The sequence below is a fragment of the Limulus polyphemus genome, unplaced genomic scaffold (assembly GCF_000517525.1).
Source record: "Limulus polyphemus unplaced genomic scaffold, Limulus_polyphemus-2.1.2 Scaffold1540, whole genome shotgun sequence".
Lineage (NCBI taxonomy): Eukaryota > Metazoa > Arthropoda > Merostomata > Xiphosura > Limulidae > Limulus > Limulus polyphemus.
The window spans coordinates 235,111-254,106 of record NW_013667150.1 but is presented as its reverse complement, the minus strand read 5'-3'; the positions used below and the strand labels follow the sequence as shown (position 1 = coordinate 254,106).

General features: G+C 30.8%; 1 protein-coding gene across 1 annotated transcript in view; it reads left to right on the top strand.

Moving 5' to 3' along the window:
• Positions 1-18,996, top strand: part of LOC106464011 (disco-interacting protein 2-like) — a gene marked incomplete at its 5' end in the record, with an annotated part of 79,650 nt that overhangs the window by 10,634 nt on the left and 50,020 nt on the right. The window contains 11 exons of the mRNA XM_022391661.1: positions 796-924; positions 5,325-5,591; positions 6,666-6,803; positions 7,441-7,496; positions 7,780-7,837; positions 10,479-10,558; positions 12,818-12,869; positions 13,420-13,511; positions 15,033-15,143; positions 16,518-16,641; positions 18,290-18,393. Coding sequence (XP_022247369.1) covers positions 796-924; positions 5,325-5,591; positions 6,666-6,803; positions 7,441-7,496; positions 7,780-7,837; positions 10,479-10,558; positions 12,818-12,869; positions 13,420-13,511; positions 15,033-15,143; positions 16,518-16,641; positions 18,290-18,393 — 1,211 coding nt within the window. The remainder of the gene's footprint in view (positions 1-795; positions 925-5,324; positions 5,592-6,665; positions 6,804-7,440; positions 7,497-7,779; positions 7,838-10,478; positions 10,559-12,817; positions 12,870-13,419; positions 13,512-15,032; positions 15,144-16,517; positions 16,642-18,289; positions 18,394-18,996) is intronic.

Here is an 18,996-nt window from a genome sequence, read left to right as displayed (position 1 = left end):
TTTGTCTTATACACCGAAAAATACGGTATTTATGGAAGAGGATGAAGTTGAAGCTTGCTGTATAAGGAACAAGTAATCAGAAGTTTAATAAAGGAAGCTGATTTTTTTAGAATTGAGATCTTAAAAGGTGTGATAGAATGATCATCAATAGAGTTTGATATGAGTTGCTTTCAGATAATCGTCCTCGTGTTTCTGGTAAGTAAAGATACTAAGATCAAACTACAACAAAGGCAGTTTCTGTTACCCGTAGGCTAAATAGAAACCTTTACTGCTTTATAAAGCTGATACTGTCATCCGTGAACACAAGAAAAGTCTTATCTTCTAGCTTTTCTTTTTTTTTTGACAATCATTGGTTATTATGTAGCAAAATGTTTTTTAGCTGTGGCACAGTGGCTCATAGTTCCATCTCTTGATCAATTTGAGATCTAATTACAGCCGTGGCTATTGAGGATTTCCTCTTGTTTATGTATTTTTCTCGGAGATTAATTTCTTCTGTAATTGGCATGCTTTATTATTCTCACTGTTGCTGTTCTGCTGCTTAAATTTCCACCTCTTCTTCTTAGCACTTCCTTCTGGTTCTCGGCAATCTAGAAGTTTAATGAATATCTTGATGTAATACTCTTTCCTCATTTATAATCTTGGTGAATGGTGCTTGACTGAAACATTCACAACATACTCTTTCTCATGCCGTTTTATTAACCAATCTTGTATTTATTAGTTATTGCTAATATTATTTGAAAACTTAAATTAGGTATTTGTTGGTGAATGATAATTGGATAATTCTTTTTCTTTCAGAAGTTAGACAAGAGGCTGTTCAGCAGGCCTTGGCTGCTATGCAGAATAGAGGTAAACCATCAGTTCTAATGCCCTCCAAACGAACCTCTGTAATGGCCACATCTCCTTCTAGAGAAAGACGTCTATTAGGTTGGTTGTGTATGTCATTTATAGTGATTTATTCATCAAACATTTAATTAGATTAAGTAGGTGATTGATTGTACTTTAAATATGTAATTCTTATTACCTGGTTGTTGCTAAATTAATTTAAAATATTTTAGATCGAGTAAGAATAAAATTTTGTTAAGTCTTCATACTGCCAGATAGGAGTTAGTGTACTGTTTTTTTATCTGTTTATTTTTTAAGAGTGAAAAATACAAAAAGTGTCATTTTTTGGGCACAACGAAAGGCAAAATCCTTATTATTAGTTACAGCTGACTAATTTCAGTAACACAATTACCAATAGTTACTGAAACTAGTCAGCTGTAACTAATAATAAAATGTTAACCATTCTTTGTGCCCAAAACTATCAGTTTTTTACTCTCAATGTGCCTGAAAAGAAATTATGTTGATCTTTTTATTCCAGTTTTGAATGTCTATAAATTGTAATATTTTTGAGTTTCTTTTTCATTAACAGACCTGATGACAAATATTTCTGTGTTGTATATAATAAGTCTATCAACCATAATGTCTAACTACAGAGCTTGAGTTTTATTATATTTAAATGATTTATGGAGCCTCACCATATCGTTACAGTTCATGTCACCACATCCAGCCTTGCTCTGTCTGATGACTGTACATATTGGCAGTAGTGTTGCAGCATAGTTTTCATTGCAAAAGGCTGTCATGTCAAAAGCACAATACTACTGCCTGCATCTTCATACTCCATTTACTGTACAAGGGTGATGGTTTCCCGGTGTTTAATTCAGTAGTTTGATTACGCAGGAATCCAGTGACTTTACTGGTGTTTTTTTATGGAGTAGCATGAATTTCCATTTCTTTCTTCATCTTCTTGAGGTATGTGGATATGTTGTAGAAGCATCTTGTGTACCCGTGATTTGTCACTTTTCCAGATGGAGATCTTTCTTGATGATGTTCCATACTGTTGTCTGGGATACGTGGACTGCTTTTTCCACTGATCTTTGTGGATTCTCACTTTTACAAGATGCCACACTTTGATTATCATGGCTGGGTGCAACTTGTTGCAGGTCTCTTTCTGGATGGTTCTTATGCCCCAAGTTTATCCATATTTTTTGTTTTCTAATGCCATTAAGAACAATGGGTGCCCCATTTTTGACATTCTAAATCCCCACCCTGAATACCTCTTTAAGATATAAGTGTATGAATGTTTTGTGTTGGAAAAGGCTGTTGCATGCCCTTCCCAAAAGTGGTCAGTTTACAGCGGCATCACACTACCTATGAAATGTCAAGATGTAGTTCTGATATATGCTATTCCACTGAATTTTTATATCAGCTGCATTTGTCATAAGACTTGCTGATTTTCTTATTAAAAAGTCATTTATCACTTTAATATAATATACTTAACCCTCAGTGTTATGCTTAACTTTATATTTTTTTATTGTTTTACTGCTGAGCTGCCCTTGTATTTACTCTTTTGGTATGTGGAAAGTTTTTCTGAGATAAGGATGATTATCTAAGTTGTTGTATATAATTTTTCTCAATATAACAGGTATATTGATAGTGGAGAAATTGGTCTGGTTTTACAATTCTAAGATTTACAATAACTTTAAATTTTCCTTATTAATGAAAATGTTTTGAAATAACAATTGGAAATTAACATTAATTCTGAGTGAGAAAAAAAACATTTTTTTTTTGCCAGGCCTATTTTAATTGTGGAGCTCAGCTACGCTTCATTTTTTTCAGCAATAATATTTAAAATTAGTCTAGATATGATATACAATTTAATAAATTTATTGAAATTGTTCAGGTTATACATCTAATTTTTACTTACAAAAAAAGGCTTATAATAATTTTAAATTAAAAAAGTATTATAAATTTAAATGTATATTTATGAAGTTAGTTACTTACCAACTTAATACAAATAGTAATTAGAATACTAACATGAATGCACACTCCTGCTTTACTATTTTGTGATATGTTGCATCTCAATTAATTTGTATTAATATTCCATTATATCAGTATATTAGTATAATAGAATAGTTGAAAGTTTAAACAACATTTTTCAAATGTTTATATTGTCACTTAAATTGATTACTTTTGGGACAAAAATTTGTTTGTATAACATGCCAAAAATATATTTGTTGTGATGCTGGGTGCTTCGAACTTTGTTTCTGCTTGATTTTTGCCTCTCATGCCACTATGTCTATACGGAGCTCCCCAGATTTCCTAGCAGGAGTTTGCGGAGATGCAAAAAATGTTGTATTTTTGAGCTCCTGTTCTTTTTTTAGCACTGATTTTTATAATAAGCAGATACATCACTGATATTCAATGTACATATTATAACATCAATAGGTACAAAGCCATTGTTTTATAAATTACATAGTAATAAGCTTATGTATTTATACTTATTACTGTATATTTCAAAAGTTTTTTTTTGTAATCAAATTTTCAGCTCCATTTCGAATACCCAAAGCATAAAAAATTCCTTATAAAATATTTCTTGGTATTAGTAATAGTTAATTTCATTAGTATGTTTAAACTGAATAAAAGTGTGAATTTATTTTTTATTTTTCTTTATGTAGTATTTGATGGTATATAATGCCACGACAAAGTTCTATAAGTTCGTACGGAAATCCTTTTTTTGTGAAACATATGTATAATTAAGATTGTGTTTGATCTTGTTTGAAAAGCAGAGAAGTTTTCATGTGATATGATACTTGCTTTTATGTATTAAACTTTTGAAGCAGAATATGAGTATTTGTCACTGGGTTACATTTGAACTTGTATGATGCTATTTGAGTCTTTCAGGGCAGTTATGTCACCATATGCATTCCTTAAATCTTAACCTTTAGAAGTTGAGTTTCCAGTTTTCATTAAGACATGTAAACATTAACAAGTTTCATGTTTGTCTGTAACTGAAACTTAATTCTCAATCTTTTATAACTGTTGTTACAAACAACTGTATTTCATTGTGTTGAGATATGATGGTAATGCTTTTATTATACCACTTTTAACCCTTATACTTCATGTAGAAACATTTAGCCTAAGAACTATGGTATGTTGGCTATATATTGTTTTCAAGTTCTAAGGTTATTTTGTTGGCAACTTAAACATGTTGTAGATTGCCATTAAAACACAATGGTTAATCTTATTGAGTCTAGTTTTTTTCTTTCACTTCATTTATTTATAAACATTACTTATTTGGAAGAACTGTAGCTCCTTTTGATCTTAATGTGTTAAACAGTAAATTAAATGTAACTAGCACAGACCTGCAAAAAATTGGTGGTCAGATCAATATCTTTATTGCAACAGTACTTTTTTAAATACAGGGTTTCTAGAATAATACAAACGAATTCTAATCACGGACACTGAAATCTGTAAGTTTACTCGTCTTAGGACTAACATTAGTTAAGCTTTTATTAGGTACAGCCTATATTCAATTTAGAAATAAATGAACACTGTAATTTTTGTATGTTTTTTGCTTTATTTTAGTTAGAGCTAAACTTTACCATACTTAACACTATCAATATATAAACTTATAATGTTAGAACATTTTAAAAACTTTGATAAGCTTTTAATATGTTGTACAGAATATCTACTATAGTATATTTACTCCATTGAAATGAAGTGCATGCACATGTGTATTTATGTAATAAGGTGTGCCTGAATTTTCAGGACAGACAAAACTGAGTATTATCATAAGACATGTTGGACTGACTGGAAAATACGAGTTTGATTGAGTACAAACTGTATAATTATCTAAATTTCTCTGAACACCATAATGATGAATACAGTCTTCATCTAACTTGTAAGGTTGATCACTTTTTGTAATGTTGATATTTGTTCTTGTGTTTGTGTGCTGCTCTTGAAAATCAGTTCAACTTTTTTATATAGTTTCAACCACAATTTTCTCCTTAATCATGCATATAAACAGAAAGAAACAGGAAAATAAATTTAGTGTATACTTCACTATCTGCATGTGGGCCTCAACTTGAATTGTTTAAAGTTTTATACAAGGTTGAACTGATTTACCAAGACTTCTGTCTGAGTAATAACTGTAAATTTTATCTAGTTTTATACAGTGCACAAATTGGCTTATGGGTAATGGTACTGTGCTAAGATTATTAAATAAATGAACTGGAATTTTAAACTTTTGTAAATTAGTAACATAACATTAAAACCTGTTATGTACATTGTACCTGTATGTAACAAGGCATAAATTTATTTATTTATGTGTGGACTCAGGCAAAAGTTTGTAGACTACTAATGTCTCAATGTTTTATGTAAAACCTTTGCTAGTTTGAAACATAATATTCAGTAATACTGATCTGCCTATGAACATTTAAAAACCTAGATATGTTTTAGAGGAAAAAATTTATTCAATGCAGTTATAAATTCAATTTGTATAGACTCATCATCAGATGAAGACAGTGTCCTGAATGAAGATAGCACTCCAGAACAGGAAAGTTCCTCACAAACTTTCCATCAAGCCTATGGAGTCCAATCTGATACATCTAGTACATCTTCAAATATAGAAACTCCTCCTAACCAGACAGACAGTCGCCTCGACAGTGGTGGTAGTAGTAGCAGTCGTGGAGATTTTGGGTTTGAACATAGTAAAAGTCTTAATGAGGGTATGACAAACTTAGCAGATGTGATGCAGAACCTTACGCCTCGTGAGTAAATAAATAATAGTGTTCTGTTAATTGTAAGTTATGTTTGTTAAATCTATCCTGAGTTGATTACTTTATACTTTAGTATTACACTTTACATACGTAAATGATTTTGTAGAGCTCTTTTTTTTCAATGACTGTCAATTAACTAATTATGTAAAATACTGTAGAAAGACATTAAGAGCTGGTTGTTGAAAATGGGTAACAGAAAGCACACTTACCACCTCTACTTTGGCCACTACCCTCTTCCTACAAAGTCAACCTGACCATCGCACAGCAGTGTATATCGTGTTTTGAGTGTACTTATTTAGTTCCTAAATCTTATATTAAACTTTTAGTGAGGTAATAATGAATACTGTAATAATATGTTATAAATAAATTGTGTGAAAGTTAGGATTTTTGTGCTATTTATTATAACATCTACTCCCCCCCACATTTTTTTAACTTTATAACCCATAAAAAGTATGGATACCTCAGATTGTTTTAAATAAATTGTTAACTTAATAAATAAATGTGTCACGTAATGTAGCATTGTAGTTTATTTTATGTAAATTGTTAGCTTAATGAATAAATGTGTCACATAATGTAGCATTATAGTTTGTTTTATATAAATTGTTAACTTAATAAATATGTGTGTGTTGCATAATGTAGCATTGCAGTTTCAGATATCCATTTCAAATAAATACTAATTCAAAAATATCATGTAACTTTTTAATGTAAGCAAACCTGGACATAAATTTTAAGACATATGCTTTAGGAATGTTTGTTTTTATTATAATTATTATTATTTACATCTGTATATAAGAAGTCAAATTCTCAGATTGAGATTAAGATGTATATAATTCATTAAGTAACAGTTTAATCTACTGTAGGTGTGTGTAGGCTAAAAGTTTTAAATGTGTATTTTTTTAAATGAACTGTAAACATAACTTAAAGTGTATGACTCATGTAAGTGTTTTTCAATGAGCTTAATGCATTTTTATGTAATCTTTGTTTAAAATTTTATTCGGATTTTGGGTAGTCATCAATGACGTTACTTTATCTAGATCTTATAAAAACAAATGTTGTTTATTGTAGACTTGAGGACTCAACCAGATCTCACAAGCAACACGGGGATTCAACATCAGGGAGAACAATTCCACAGATACAATCAAGCTCATATGTCTTCTGTACGAGTAACACAACACTCAGCAGCAGGATTAAAGTACAACACAGGTATTGAGCTCATTACACGTAACATGTAATTAACAGTACCTGTTAAATAACTCTATTATCTGATCGTACATAGAGCTTTGTTAAGTTAATTTTAAGCTGATTTGTTGTGATATACAAGATAAAGGGAATACATACTACTATATGTATTTTTATTACATTTATTAATAATTGATATGCAGCTCACAACTGAATAAAATAAACAGTATAGAAGGAATCAATGTTAAATATTTTTTGCCACTGAGCATGCTGTATTCCAGAAATAAATTTCTAAGCTTTAGAATAAATTAAGTAAGTAACAGGTAACTGTATGTATAATGTAACACCAAAAAGAAAGGTTTTTATTTACTTTTTTTATTGCCACTGGTTATGATAAACTGGTTATTTATGTATTAATATGGAGCAATTATATATATATATATCAACTAAATATAACCACTGATAATTCCCAGAATGTCTAATATTTTATATTATTTTAAAAATTCAGTATTAAAAACATATTTTTCTTCTATACTTGTATTTAAGTATCCCATCCATATGTAATTTTTGTAACTTACCCATTTAAATTTTTATTTGGTTAGGAAATTTCCAGTATGTTTTTGTAGAATGACATAAATATTGTAATGTTGGTCCTCTTTAGGAACTGGAAAATGGAAAGTATCATCTAAAATTCAACAACTACTCAACACATTAAAGGTAACAAAAAAACGTTTTTCTTTGTGTTTGTGAATGTTGAAAAGGATGTATATGTATCCACATTTGTGAAATCACAGTTTTTGTTTGGAATGGTAAAATAAATGAATTCAAACTAATTCCTAATTTCAAGTTTTTTTTTGTACTCTGAAATAATTTAACTGTTTGGAATCTCTAACCCTAACTTAAAGAATGAAAAACGTGGGAAGGATAATCATTAATTCTTAATGATTATTATTTTTTTTGTAATTTGGAAATTAATTGATATAATTTCTACCATCTTTAGCGTCCGAAGAGAAGACCTTTACCAGAGTTTTATGTTGATGATGAAACAGACTTAGAAAGTGAGTAAACTTGTTGTGAAACCAATTCAGAATGCTGCTAAGAAATAGTAATATATTTTTCTGTATTTTTTGCCAAATATGTGATTAAATAATGCTCAACAGAAATCTAGAAGAGACAACCACAAAGATGACACTAAATCAAAGGTTAATAATTGACTTAAAGGTGATATTAATTAGGCAAGCTTAGTTCAATATGTTTTAATATGTACCATTTTCATCATTAATCTTTACAGCTGTCTTCTGATATGAATTTTAAGATAAGTCCTAATATATATCTTCTTTTTTTATTCACATGTTCATGATATTAGTTTTGTTTCATGATTTAAAATGTTTAAACATACTGTGAATTTAACCATTGTCATGTGTTTCTGATTTACATTTATCAAATGAATAGAATTGATGTTTTATATAGCATGTTTCTGTCTTCTTGCTGTTGTTTTATATTTATCGGGGAAAACATTTAACATGCGTAGTTTAAAACATTCTTAGTATAAAAATTTGATTTTCATTCTTTGTGTTACTTTGAATGAAGGAACTTGTATGTGTGATGTCATTACTGTATATTAGAGAAATGTCTTCTTCTTCCTGAAACTTGTTTGAAGCAAGCAAGGAACCACAAATCAGTTGTTACAAATTATTCAAACATTGCCTATTGTAAAAGATATTGTTACGTCTCTGGTCGTTATTTAATTTTCCGTAAAAATTCTTTCCGAAGAAACTTTACCGATACAAGTCCTTTCTTAAATAAAATTGGTTTATTCTTTCTGAATACAACTTTGCAATACACTTAATTTCCACAGTCATGCTATAACTCACAACGAACAACTCACGTGCTCGACTCAATCGTCAATCTCTGTCTGCAGTTCAATTACATTGTTGCCTTCAGTTCTTACCGGTCGTATATATATATCTACAAGAATACCGCATATCTAGTAACCTCCTGAGACTTCAGGAAGGGACGTGAATGTTCGAGAATATGACGTGTTACTAGCGTCATGTGACCCCTGCTGTCGTAACAATATGTTACAGGTCTTTATCAAGCTTGTATAATTGTAAATACTTCCCAAACTAACAAAGATTTACAGCTTGTTTTGTAAAATTTCTATTCTCAGAGTTTAAACAGTCTTTTCAAGCAGTTAGAATAGGTATCAACTTTTGAAGAAAAGGTTTGAGTTGAGAATGTACATATGGTTTTACTTACTGCCTTGGGGAGTATTGAATGAAAAATTTTTAAATAGATGGTCAGAAATATTAAGTAAAATATATGAAATACTGTAAACAACCTTAGAAAAGGAAAATACAATATTAATGAAAGTCTTGATACTGCATATAAAAACATATGTATACTAAACTGTGTCAAATAGCTCTGTGGACAGTTTTGTTTTTACAGTGTTGTAGACTTAGAAATTTGTTGCTGACCAATTTATAGTAATATATATATATATATAAGCGTGAACGTCTATCTCTCTGTGGGTCTGTTCCTTATGCTCGGCCACATCTTTATAGCTACAAACTTCAAACTCTGCGTTCAAATACAGCTTTATGCGGGAAGTAGCATGGGCTATATGGCCATGACCTCGGAGGCCGTTTTCAGCCCACAAATAGGGACCAAAATGACTTTTGTCAAAAAGGAAGACCAATTGGTCTGAAATTAAAAAAAACACCAGATTTTTTGGGTTCTTATTTACATTTCTTCTCTGTGTGAGGACTTCTCCTAATCATTCTATCCATGATCAGTTATAATGTAAAAACTTTGTGGAGCATTCATTTGTGCTCTTTCCCCCCCTCCCTTCGTCCCTTTTTCTTCTACAGATACACGTGTACTCTCTAACTCCCCTTAACCGAAAAAAGGTGATGTTTTCTCTTGAACACGCAGACACACTCTCTCAACTAAATAGGCTTGCTTCAACCATATCTTTTGTTATGCTTGCACGTACTCACAAGAATCAGCTATACGATGACTTTACAAAAACGTTTGGTGTCGGCAAATTTACCTCAACATTGTTTTGCAATAAGAAGAGAATAAATCAGTTGTTCATTAAATGACACACTCTCTCAACTAAATAGGCTTGCTTCAACCATATCTTTTGTTCTGCTTGCATTAATCAATTGTTCATTAAGTGGAACGATAATAAAATCAGAATACCCTGCAAACACAGCAGAAATCAGGACACCAGAAGGTAGGCAATTTTGCTATAGAAACTTGAAATGTCTTGCAAGAAGCAGGAACTATGTATCTGGTTTTGCTTTGATTAAAATAGCTTTAGCTAATTTTTTTTTTTTTTTTTTTGCACATTGTTATTTTTATTGATTTTAATCGAAATATTTAATTTGGTAAAGAAATCATTTTGATTTTTTTGCAAAAAATCACAACTGATATGGTTGATTTAATCAAAATAATTCAGGATGTTTAAAGCCATTTTCATTCGAGCAATGCCGGGTTCTCTGCTAGTATAATATACCTGTACTTTCTGCTACTGGTACTTAATGTAATACTAGATTGTCCATATCATTAGTTTGAAGCTTTAATTAACACAATAGGAAAGGACAAAGTATCAAAAAGAGAAAAAGAGTGACATTGAATGTTTGTAACGAGATTTCTGTCAAGCATTATTGGTGTAAAATTTGTGACACTATATAGTTGCAGCTAACCAAGTAGATCCCAACTCACCTCAATCAGAAGGAAGCACCATGACACCTCATTTAGGAGAGCAGCTAATGGTAAATAGTATTTGTAGGTGTTTATAGTAAAAATGATAATTTACGTCTACACTGCAGCTATGTTCAAAGGTTAGTAATATAAAATGTCTAGGCTTCTAATCTTTTACTTGGTTATAATTATTTCAGGTATTTATAATGTAATTATCTATATATAGGTTTTAGTTTACAATAAAGACAGAAACTTGACTCGCTAGCAATGCTATGAATAACAGTTATTTAAATATCAGGAATATGCAACCCATGGGACATTGCCTGGTGGCTAGAGAGCTTGACTCACAATCTGCGGGTTGTGAGTTCAAATGTTGTAAACCTTTTGCTCTGTCAACAACCATATGACTTTTTGTTCCTTAAATCATTGTCGCTTCACTAAGAATTCTCCGCTCTTCCACCTTTTGTTTGACTTACTGGACAAATTTTGTCTTGGATCTCTTACGACAAGAACCATTGAAATTGTTCAACATGTGTCTCTGTATTTTCACTACTGCCTTTTCATAGTTCTGAAAAAATTTGGATATTAGAGACCTGTGATAGATCTATATCATCTTGATCATTTCTTGAGATTTCCCATTTCAAAGTAGAAAATATGAGGATGTCATGAAACTTACTTCGGTATGGACATTCAGTGACAAAGGTGGGTATCCAAGATGCTTGTCTTCATATCCTGATTCATTTGTCATATTGCTATTTTTTACTTTTTTTTTTCCATCAGAAGGTAGTTTATCAGTTCACTGCCATTTCATTTGGCCTTGCTTTGGTTCTATAAGTTTTCTGTTGAGTAGTGAAGACTTTTACCAGTCATATCCATTCACTCGACAGTAACTTCCTCGCTCTGGTTGTGGATTATGCTCAGGTTGTACTTTTTCTTGCCACTTAATGTTGTTTTGATCCTTTCCTTTTCAGGGGTAAGTCTACCTGATTTGAATGTGACATTTTTAGAATTAAAATTAATTTCAGTTGGGCAGTTGCATCTGAAATACTTTGACATCCACCTCCCCACAACTAAGACGTACGTTTTTCAACGTCACGAGTACAAATAATCAAGTCTGGCATCTGGCTTGTTGCAGGAAAACAGACTTATGTAGTTTCCCTGACACCAGGTGCCAAGCTTTGGGACAGTAAAAATAACATGTGTAGACCACAACAACATTGGGTGACAAGAAAAAGTCACATGGAAGGTTGAAGAGTAGAGAACTTTGAATAAGGTAACACATGCAATGCATGGTGTCAAAGACATTCAAACCTAAAGTCACGTGGTTGTTGACAGAATGAGAAAAACTCAACAAGAAAAGGCTTAAGTATTTCAGAATTAAGTATCTGTTTCAATTTGTTTTCAATTCTAAAAATAAAACTTAGTATCATTAGTTTCCATGGATGTACCCATCTCCTTAATTTATTACCTAACACTTGTAGCTTATAATAACAAGTTGATAAAGATTGATTTATTAGCTTAATGAAGTGATTTCTCTTTGGGGGATACTTGTAGAAGAGAGACCAATGTTCTATCGAAACATCTAGTATGCTTTCTCAAAAATAAATCACTTCATTATACTTATAAATCGTTGTTTGCCAACTTATTATTATATTAGCATAATGTGCTTCTATACTATAGTAGATCTGACCCCAAAACATGGACAGGTTTGTCTCTTTGATGAGCTAACATGTTTATCCATTTCAACATTATTTTGGAAGATTGTTGTCTTCCCGTATTTCATGAATAATATGTCTTTTGGTAACCTAAAACCGTGTGTAAAGCTTTATATGTCATAAGTTATAATATAATAAATGTTTAACCCTTACGTACAGACTTTAATTTTAATATATCAGCTTGTTTGTTAGTCTAGTCTGAAATTCACACTTCTTATATTCACTGTATTAGATGTCTGCGGACTTACAATGCTAGAAACTGGGTTTCACTACCCATGGTGGGCAGAGCACAGATAGCCCATTGTGTAGCTTTGTGCTTAACTTCAAACGACGTCACTGTATTAGAGGAAAATGAATATTTATATAAAACTTAGTCACATTGCAGAGAAATGAATTTATAAATATAATTTATAGATATTTTATACAGTAGGTTTTGAAAGTTGTAAATTGTAAAGCTTATACCTTGAGAAATGTAATTAACTTTTTACAACATATATATATATCAGAAGTACATTTAAATATAGTAATTGTTTTAGTACTTCAATATTCCCTGAAAATATATTATGTTTTTTGTTCTTAAAAGATAATTAAGATCCATAATGTATAACTTTACAGGTACCTTCAGGTCTTCCTATAACCTTAGAAGAAGCTGTCCAGAGGTATACTAGTAGTTTTATTTTAAAATGTCACAGTACTAGTAGTTTTATTTTAAAATGTCACAGTACTAGTAGTTTTATTTTAAAATGTCACAGTACTAGTAGTTTTATTTTAAAATGTCACGGTACTAGTAGTTTTATTTTAAAATGTCACAGTATTAGTAGTTTTGATTTAAAATGTCACAGTACTAGTAGTTTTATTTTTAAACGATGTTATGAAAATGATTATGTCCATCCATTCAACATTCCAAAAACTGTAAGATTTGTTATTAAGTATCACTGTTGTAAAAATGCTGACCTTGTGTATGTTACAGTATTTTGAATAATTATTGTTGGGTAAATGTCACTGTTGTCATAAAACATTATGAAAACTGGCAGTTGTATGGATGAATTTTTCTCAAATTACATGTATATTAGTGTTATTTTGAAATATTTTTTTTTCCTTAAAGAAAGGTGCTTTTCATTTTTCTCATACCATCTATTAAACTTAATGTTGTCAGTTAGTGTTTTTCTTTTATCCTAAGAATTAATATTTCTTTTTCTTCTCTATTTGTTTGTAAGGAAAATTGCTAAGTCGTACACAGAAAATAGCTTATAACATTCTGAACAAAGCAGGATCAAAAGGAGAAATTGGAATAAAACCTGGAGATCGAGTGAGTTTTTACATTATTATTATATTTTTACCAACTTTATAGGCTAATGGCTATATGACAGAAGAGGTTATTTTTGGAGAACATTGTACAGCAAATGACAACTTATTATATTTCAATGACTTTCGTGTCTAAGGAAGAGAAAAGATGGTTGTACATTTAGAAAAGTTGGCTGCGAGAAAGGTTGAAATTCTGCTGGTACTCACCGGTACTGATCTGTGGTAAAAGACATTATATTTGTGTAGGATAATAAGGTTGTATATTAACGTATCACAAGACAAGAATTTTTTTTGAAACTTCCAGCTTAGCTCAAGATATTGTTAGCCTTTAAATTGTGAAATATAATAATTATCAGGTTAATGTTGTCTACTGCAATATTGTACTTTCCTCGTATGACAGACTTTTTTGTGTAGTTTGCCATAGTGTGCTTTTTCTACTCTTATGTTTTTGTAATTTTATGATTATTTGTTTCTGACGTAAACCATCATAAAGGATAATAGCTGAGCATTACATAATCAGGTGCTGTACCAAATATAATTTTTATAGTGTTTTATGACTTTTGGTGGTTTTGGATGTATTTTTTTTAAATCACATCACTTTTTATTAAAGTGAATATTTGGTTATTATTTAAATATGAATTGGAAACATTGTTACTCATTTGAATGTTGCAATTAAGAATATTTACTTTAGATTTTTCTCTGTGTTTGTAGACAAATAATATTTGTACTTTTATAAATAAAATTACAAGAATGAGCACATAAGACAAGATTTTGCCTTCATTCTAAATAAAAGGGAAACTGTTGTGGTAATCTCAAGGTTAAACCTAGCACATAATCACCCGATCTTTCCAAAAATTTTACGTTTGAGTATTTAGTATGTGGGAAGAAGGGTGTAGTGATTTGTTAGTTGTATTTAATGAAAGAAATGATAATGTGTTGAAGTCGGAGCAACAATAGAACAGTTTATTGTGGTTTAATTACAACAAAATGAAATTAGAATTGTATTTAACTAGAATAAAGAATAAAAGTAAACTTTACTTTAGGGATAAGCCAACAATAAAAATAGAATGTATAATGATGATGTTTATTTCATAATTAAGTCTCCGATCAACGATGAAGTGCCCAAACTTTCTATAGCTGACGAATAAGGAAACAGGCACGGGAATGTAGAAATATCTGCTATGCCTGGCAGTCGCAAACTATCTGTAACTATCCCACGAAATAGCAGATAAGTTCGTTAACTGGTTAAATGATCTTCACTGTTGTCAGATAGTCATCCCATTTTAAATAAATTAATCATCTTTTACTGTATCATTTGGTATGAGGTATTTGATTCTATTTGAAATGTACAGGAAGGAAAACTTTCAGTGATAATAGAAGGAAGTTTAAACATCAGAATTTATTTGATTGTTGAAAAAGAACTTGATCAAGATGGTCAAGACATTTTATTTCTTTTTTTTCGTTCTTCTTTGATCCTTAAAGAAAGAAATTATTTTAATGGCTGAACGATGATTTTTATTGACAGGTAGCACTCGTGTACCCTAACAATGATCCAGTTTCTTTCATGTGTGCATTCTACGGATGCTTAACTGTGGGAGTAGTACCAGTTCCAGTTGATGTTCCCCTTACGAGGAGGGTAAATACTGATGATATAATGTTGATAATTATCGCAGATTATAAAATATAACTTAACATAAGAGCTAGTGTGGAAGAAGAAATAGTGAAACTGATTATTTAACTTTATAAAGGTGATAAATTATAAGTTTGAATGATATAATTATTGTGTTTTTTTTTGGACCTTGAAATGTTGAAAGTACTCCTGAAGATTATCATTTCAAGACTACAACTCTGTTTCTAACTTTTGCTGCTGCTGGCCATGGAATAATTATATAACAAGTTTTATTTCTTATGTAACAATATAAGAAGGAGGGGTAAATTTTGATAATTGCATCTGATGTTATTGGTGTAAGCCTTCAAGATTAGTGTAAGTCATGAAATATTTGAATATGTCATCTCACAATCAAGTCTTATTGCATGCTCGGATAAAACTATACCAACTTGATTTTAAAGTGTGAAATATGAATTCATGTTTATGTATTATTATTATTATTATTAAAGATATTAGTGGAAGCGAGAAAATTGCAGGTAATGTTGTTTGAACAGTTTCAGTGACACCTTCAGCTGTTAATGCTAATATATTTTATTTTATTTTTTTATGTTGATCTTTCAGATCACTGAGTTGTAGCCCGAAAAAGGCTGCAATCAATGCTGAAGGATAAAAATTTCACTAACAGTTGATAGTTGTCTATCTTTCAACCAGAAAGAAATTGGTCATTTGAATACTGTTCAAGAACATGTATAGTTTCTGAAAAACTAAAACTAAATTTCCCACACATTTTCATATAGCATTTCTGTACAAATCAACAACCCATAGTCAGTCTTTTGTGATAATTGTGGTGTTGGTATGCTATGACAATATTATTCTGGACTGTGTAATATAATTGTAAGTAGTCCCAAAAATCTCTTTATAGAGAAGAATCAGAGTAAGTATACTGAAATTATGCTTTCTTATTTTAGAGTATTCTGTTTTTTGTTAGTATTAAAAAAAATTAATCTTAGTATATCAAAAAATATTACATTTAACCAAGAGAATAGTCTTTTAATATTTGTTTACATTTTATTTAATATTAACTGTGTAGTAACTTAACCCATTAACTGTGGATGACAGATATTTCCATCACTGAAGTTCTATGGCTCAGTTGTGAATGACGGAAATATCCGTCAGTCACACACATATATAACTATAACTCTATGCGAATGACGAAAATTACCGTTTTATTGTGATTGATGGCAACTCAGTTTTATCTGTGAGTCAGAAAATGGCAACTGAGCTGATCCTGCTGCAGTTAATAGGTTAATAACCTGTAGCATGCAAACAAACAGGGTCAAACTATTAGATGGGTTTAAATGAGTAATTTAGAAAGTTCTAACTATTTATTATTTCTTCTAGGATGCTGATTCACAACAAATAGGGTTTTTGCTAGGTAATTGTGGAATTAATTATGCTCTCACTTCTGAAGCATGTTACAAAGGACTACCTAAGACTGCTACTGGAGAGATTCACACATTCAAAGGTAATTTGAACTAATTTTAATTTTTAAATTATACTTCTTGTTGTAACATATTGCCTAATATTATACTCAAATAAAAAAATGAATTAGATATATATATATTGTCCAAAATAAATTATTTTCTGTTCGAAGACTAGCTTACACTGTGTACGTGCAGTGAACTACTGTACGATTCATTAACACTGTAGATCTGGCATCTGGAGAAACTCTTAACATTAACTAACAATTTTGCTACATAAGTTGTAAAGTTGCATCATGGCAGACATTAAAAATACTTTGATGTAAAAAAAATGTTTCAATCTAGATCAGGCAGTTTTTTCAAGAGACTGACCAAGCCAAGTACAAAAGAAGCATGTTTTATTTTTGTTATATATCTATATATAGTTAGAAGAACATAACTTACAGGTACTTAGAATAAGCTTCAGTTTTCTCCATAAGGGGCTGAGCACAGCCTAGTGGTTAATGTATCAGAATATAGAGCTTTAGTTCTGTGGTTCATGTCCCATTATCAACAACAACAAAAAGAAGTTTTGTACTTTGTAGCCGTGGGTTTATTATAAAATAAATGGAGTGATGGTCAAACCCCACTTTGTGGTCAGACAGTAGTAACCCAAGTGTTGGCAGTGTGCGATGTTGACTAGCTGCTTTCCCTATAGTCTGTTACTTGAAAATTAGAAATAGCTAGTGAAGACAGTATCTGCACAAAATCAGACAAATATACAAAAGATAGGTTTCAGCATTTACAATATGTTGACTGATTCCCAGTCTGCACCTGAGGAAGAAAGGTCCACCTTTTAAAAGTGCTTGGGTTATAGGGTTTTTATCATTTTTATATCAAGACTTCTTGAACCTACCTATTTTTCTGACATCATGATTGAAACTTACCATAAGACCCAGCTAAAATTCATTCTAAAACACTTGCGATTATAAAATCTCTTTCAAAGTGTTACTAAAACTTATAAAATGTTTAAACTAGAGAATTATAGTTGTGTTAGGTAATTATCAAAAGCTATGTAACAGTTATGTATTTCCGTTAACAGACATGATACACAAACATTTACAAAGATACTTCTACATATTTTTAATAAATACTGTAGATCCTCACCTGTTAGGCTTCCTTAAGATGACCTCCTACTTGTCAGCCTTGACCTTCGAAGAGACCTATCTATAAGACAACCTCACTTTTGGGTCTGTTTCTGTCCAAGAATGTGCATATTTTATCCATGGAATTATAAAATATTATAATCTTCTTTTCTAATTAATTAGTGCTTGATATTTTGTATAAATAAAATCATTGTTACTATTGTTTTGTATTTTTCAATTCTTTCCATGGAAAAAATTTTCCTAAAAAAAAGCATTTTATAGGCAAGAATCTACAAGCTTCTTAAGTTCAGAAACGGTTGTCAGAACCTACAAGCTTCTTAAGTTCAGAAACGGTTGTCAGAACCTACAAGCTTCTTAAGTTCAGAAACGGTTGTCAGAACCTACAAGCTTCTTAAGTCCAGAAACTGTTGTCAGAACCTGTGTAATCCTGATCATAAAAATGGGGACTAACTAAACCTCTTGTGTAATTTAAACAACTTTATTTGAGTGATCAATTACGTAGATAAAGCCAATGATGTACATAATAATTTATCTATGTGATTGACAGGTTGGCCAAAACTTCACTGGTTTATCACTGAAAATCTTGGCAGGCCTCCTAAGGATTGGATGCCACCTCCTAGGTTAACAGAAGAAGCTGTTGGTTATATAGAGGTGCGTAAAAATATCTTCTTAAAAACTTTAACTTTTGAGTTAACTTGGGTGGAACGTAACAAAGACTCTACAACAGTTATATTATGCTATACCTTGCTGCAAAAAAAACATGAAATCTCTTTAAATAAGTTTTAAAACTTGGAATGAATGTGGGATTATATATATAAAATGCACAAACGTTTTTTCATATGTTATTTGAGGGATTATTTGTTGAGTTTTTAACTCCTGTGCTGTAGTCTTAATTAGGCATAAAGTTGGTTAGTTTAGGCCTAACTAGACTGGTATCATTGTAGAGAAAATTTAAAAGATGACAACTGCTATGGACTAATTTAATTTTCCAAGAAAACAGTACTGTATAAAGTATAACAAAATACTTTCAGATCAGTGAAATTCTCAGAAATTAAGGGTTAAGATGTCAATATTATTGTTATTTTTTAATAATTCACTAAGTATGTATGATACAATGGAAATGGCCTTTAATTTACTTCCTGTTGAAATCCCTGTCCAAAATGTTTTTTTTTTAAAGTTGAGAATACACTTGTTTTCCTGGCATGTTTGGCTATCATTGAATTATCTGTACTATCATTTCAGGTATCTATTTGG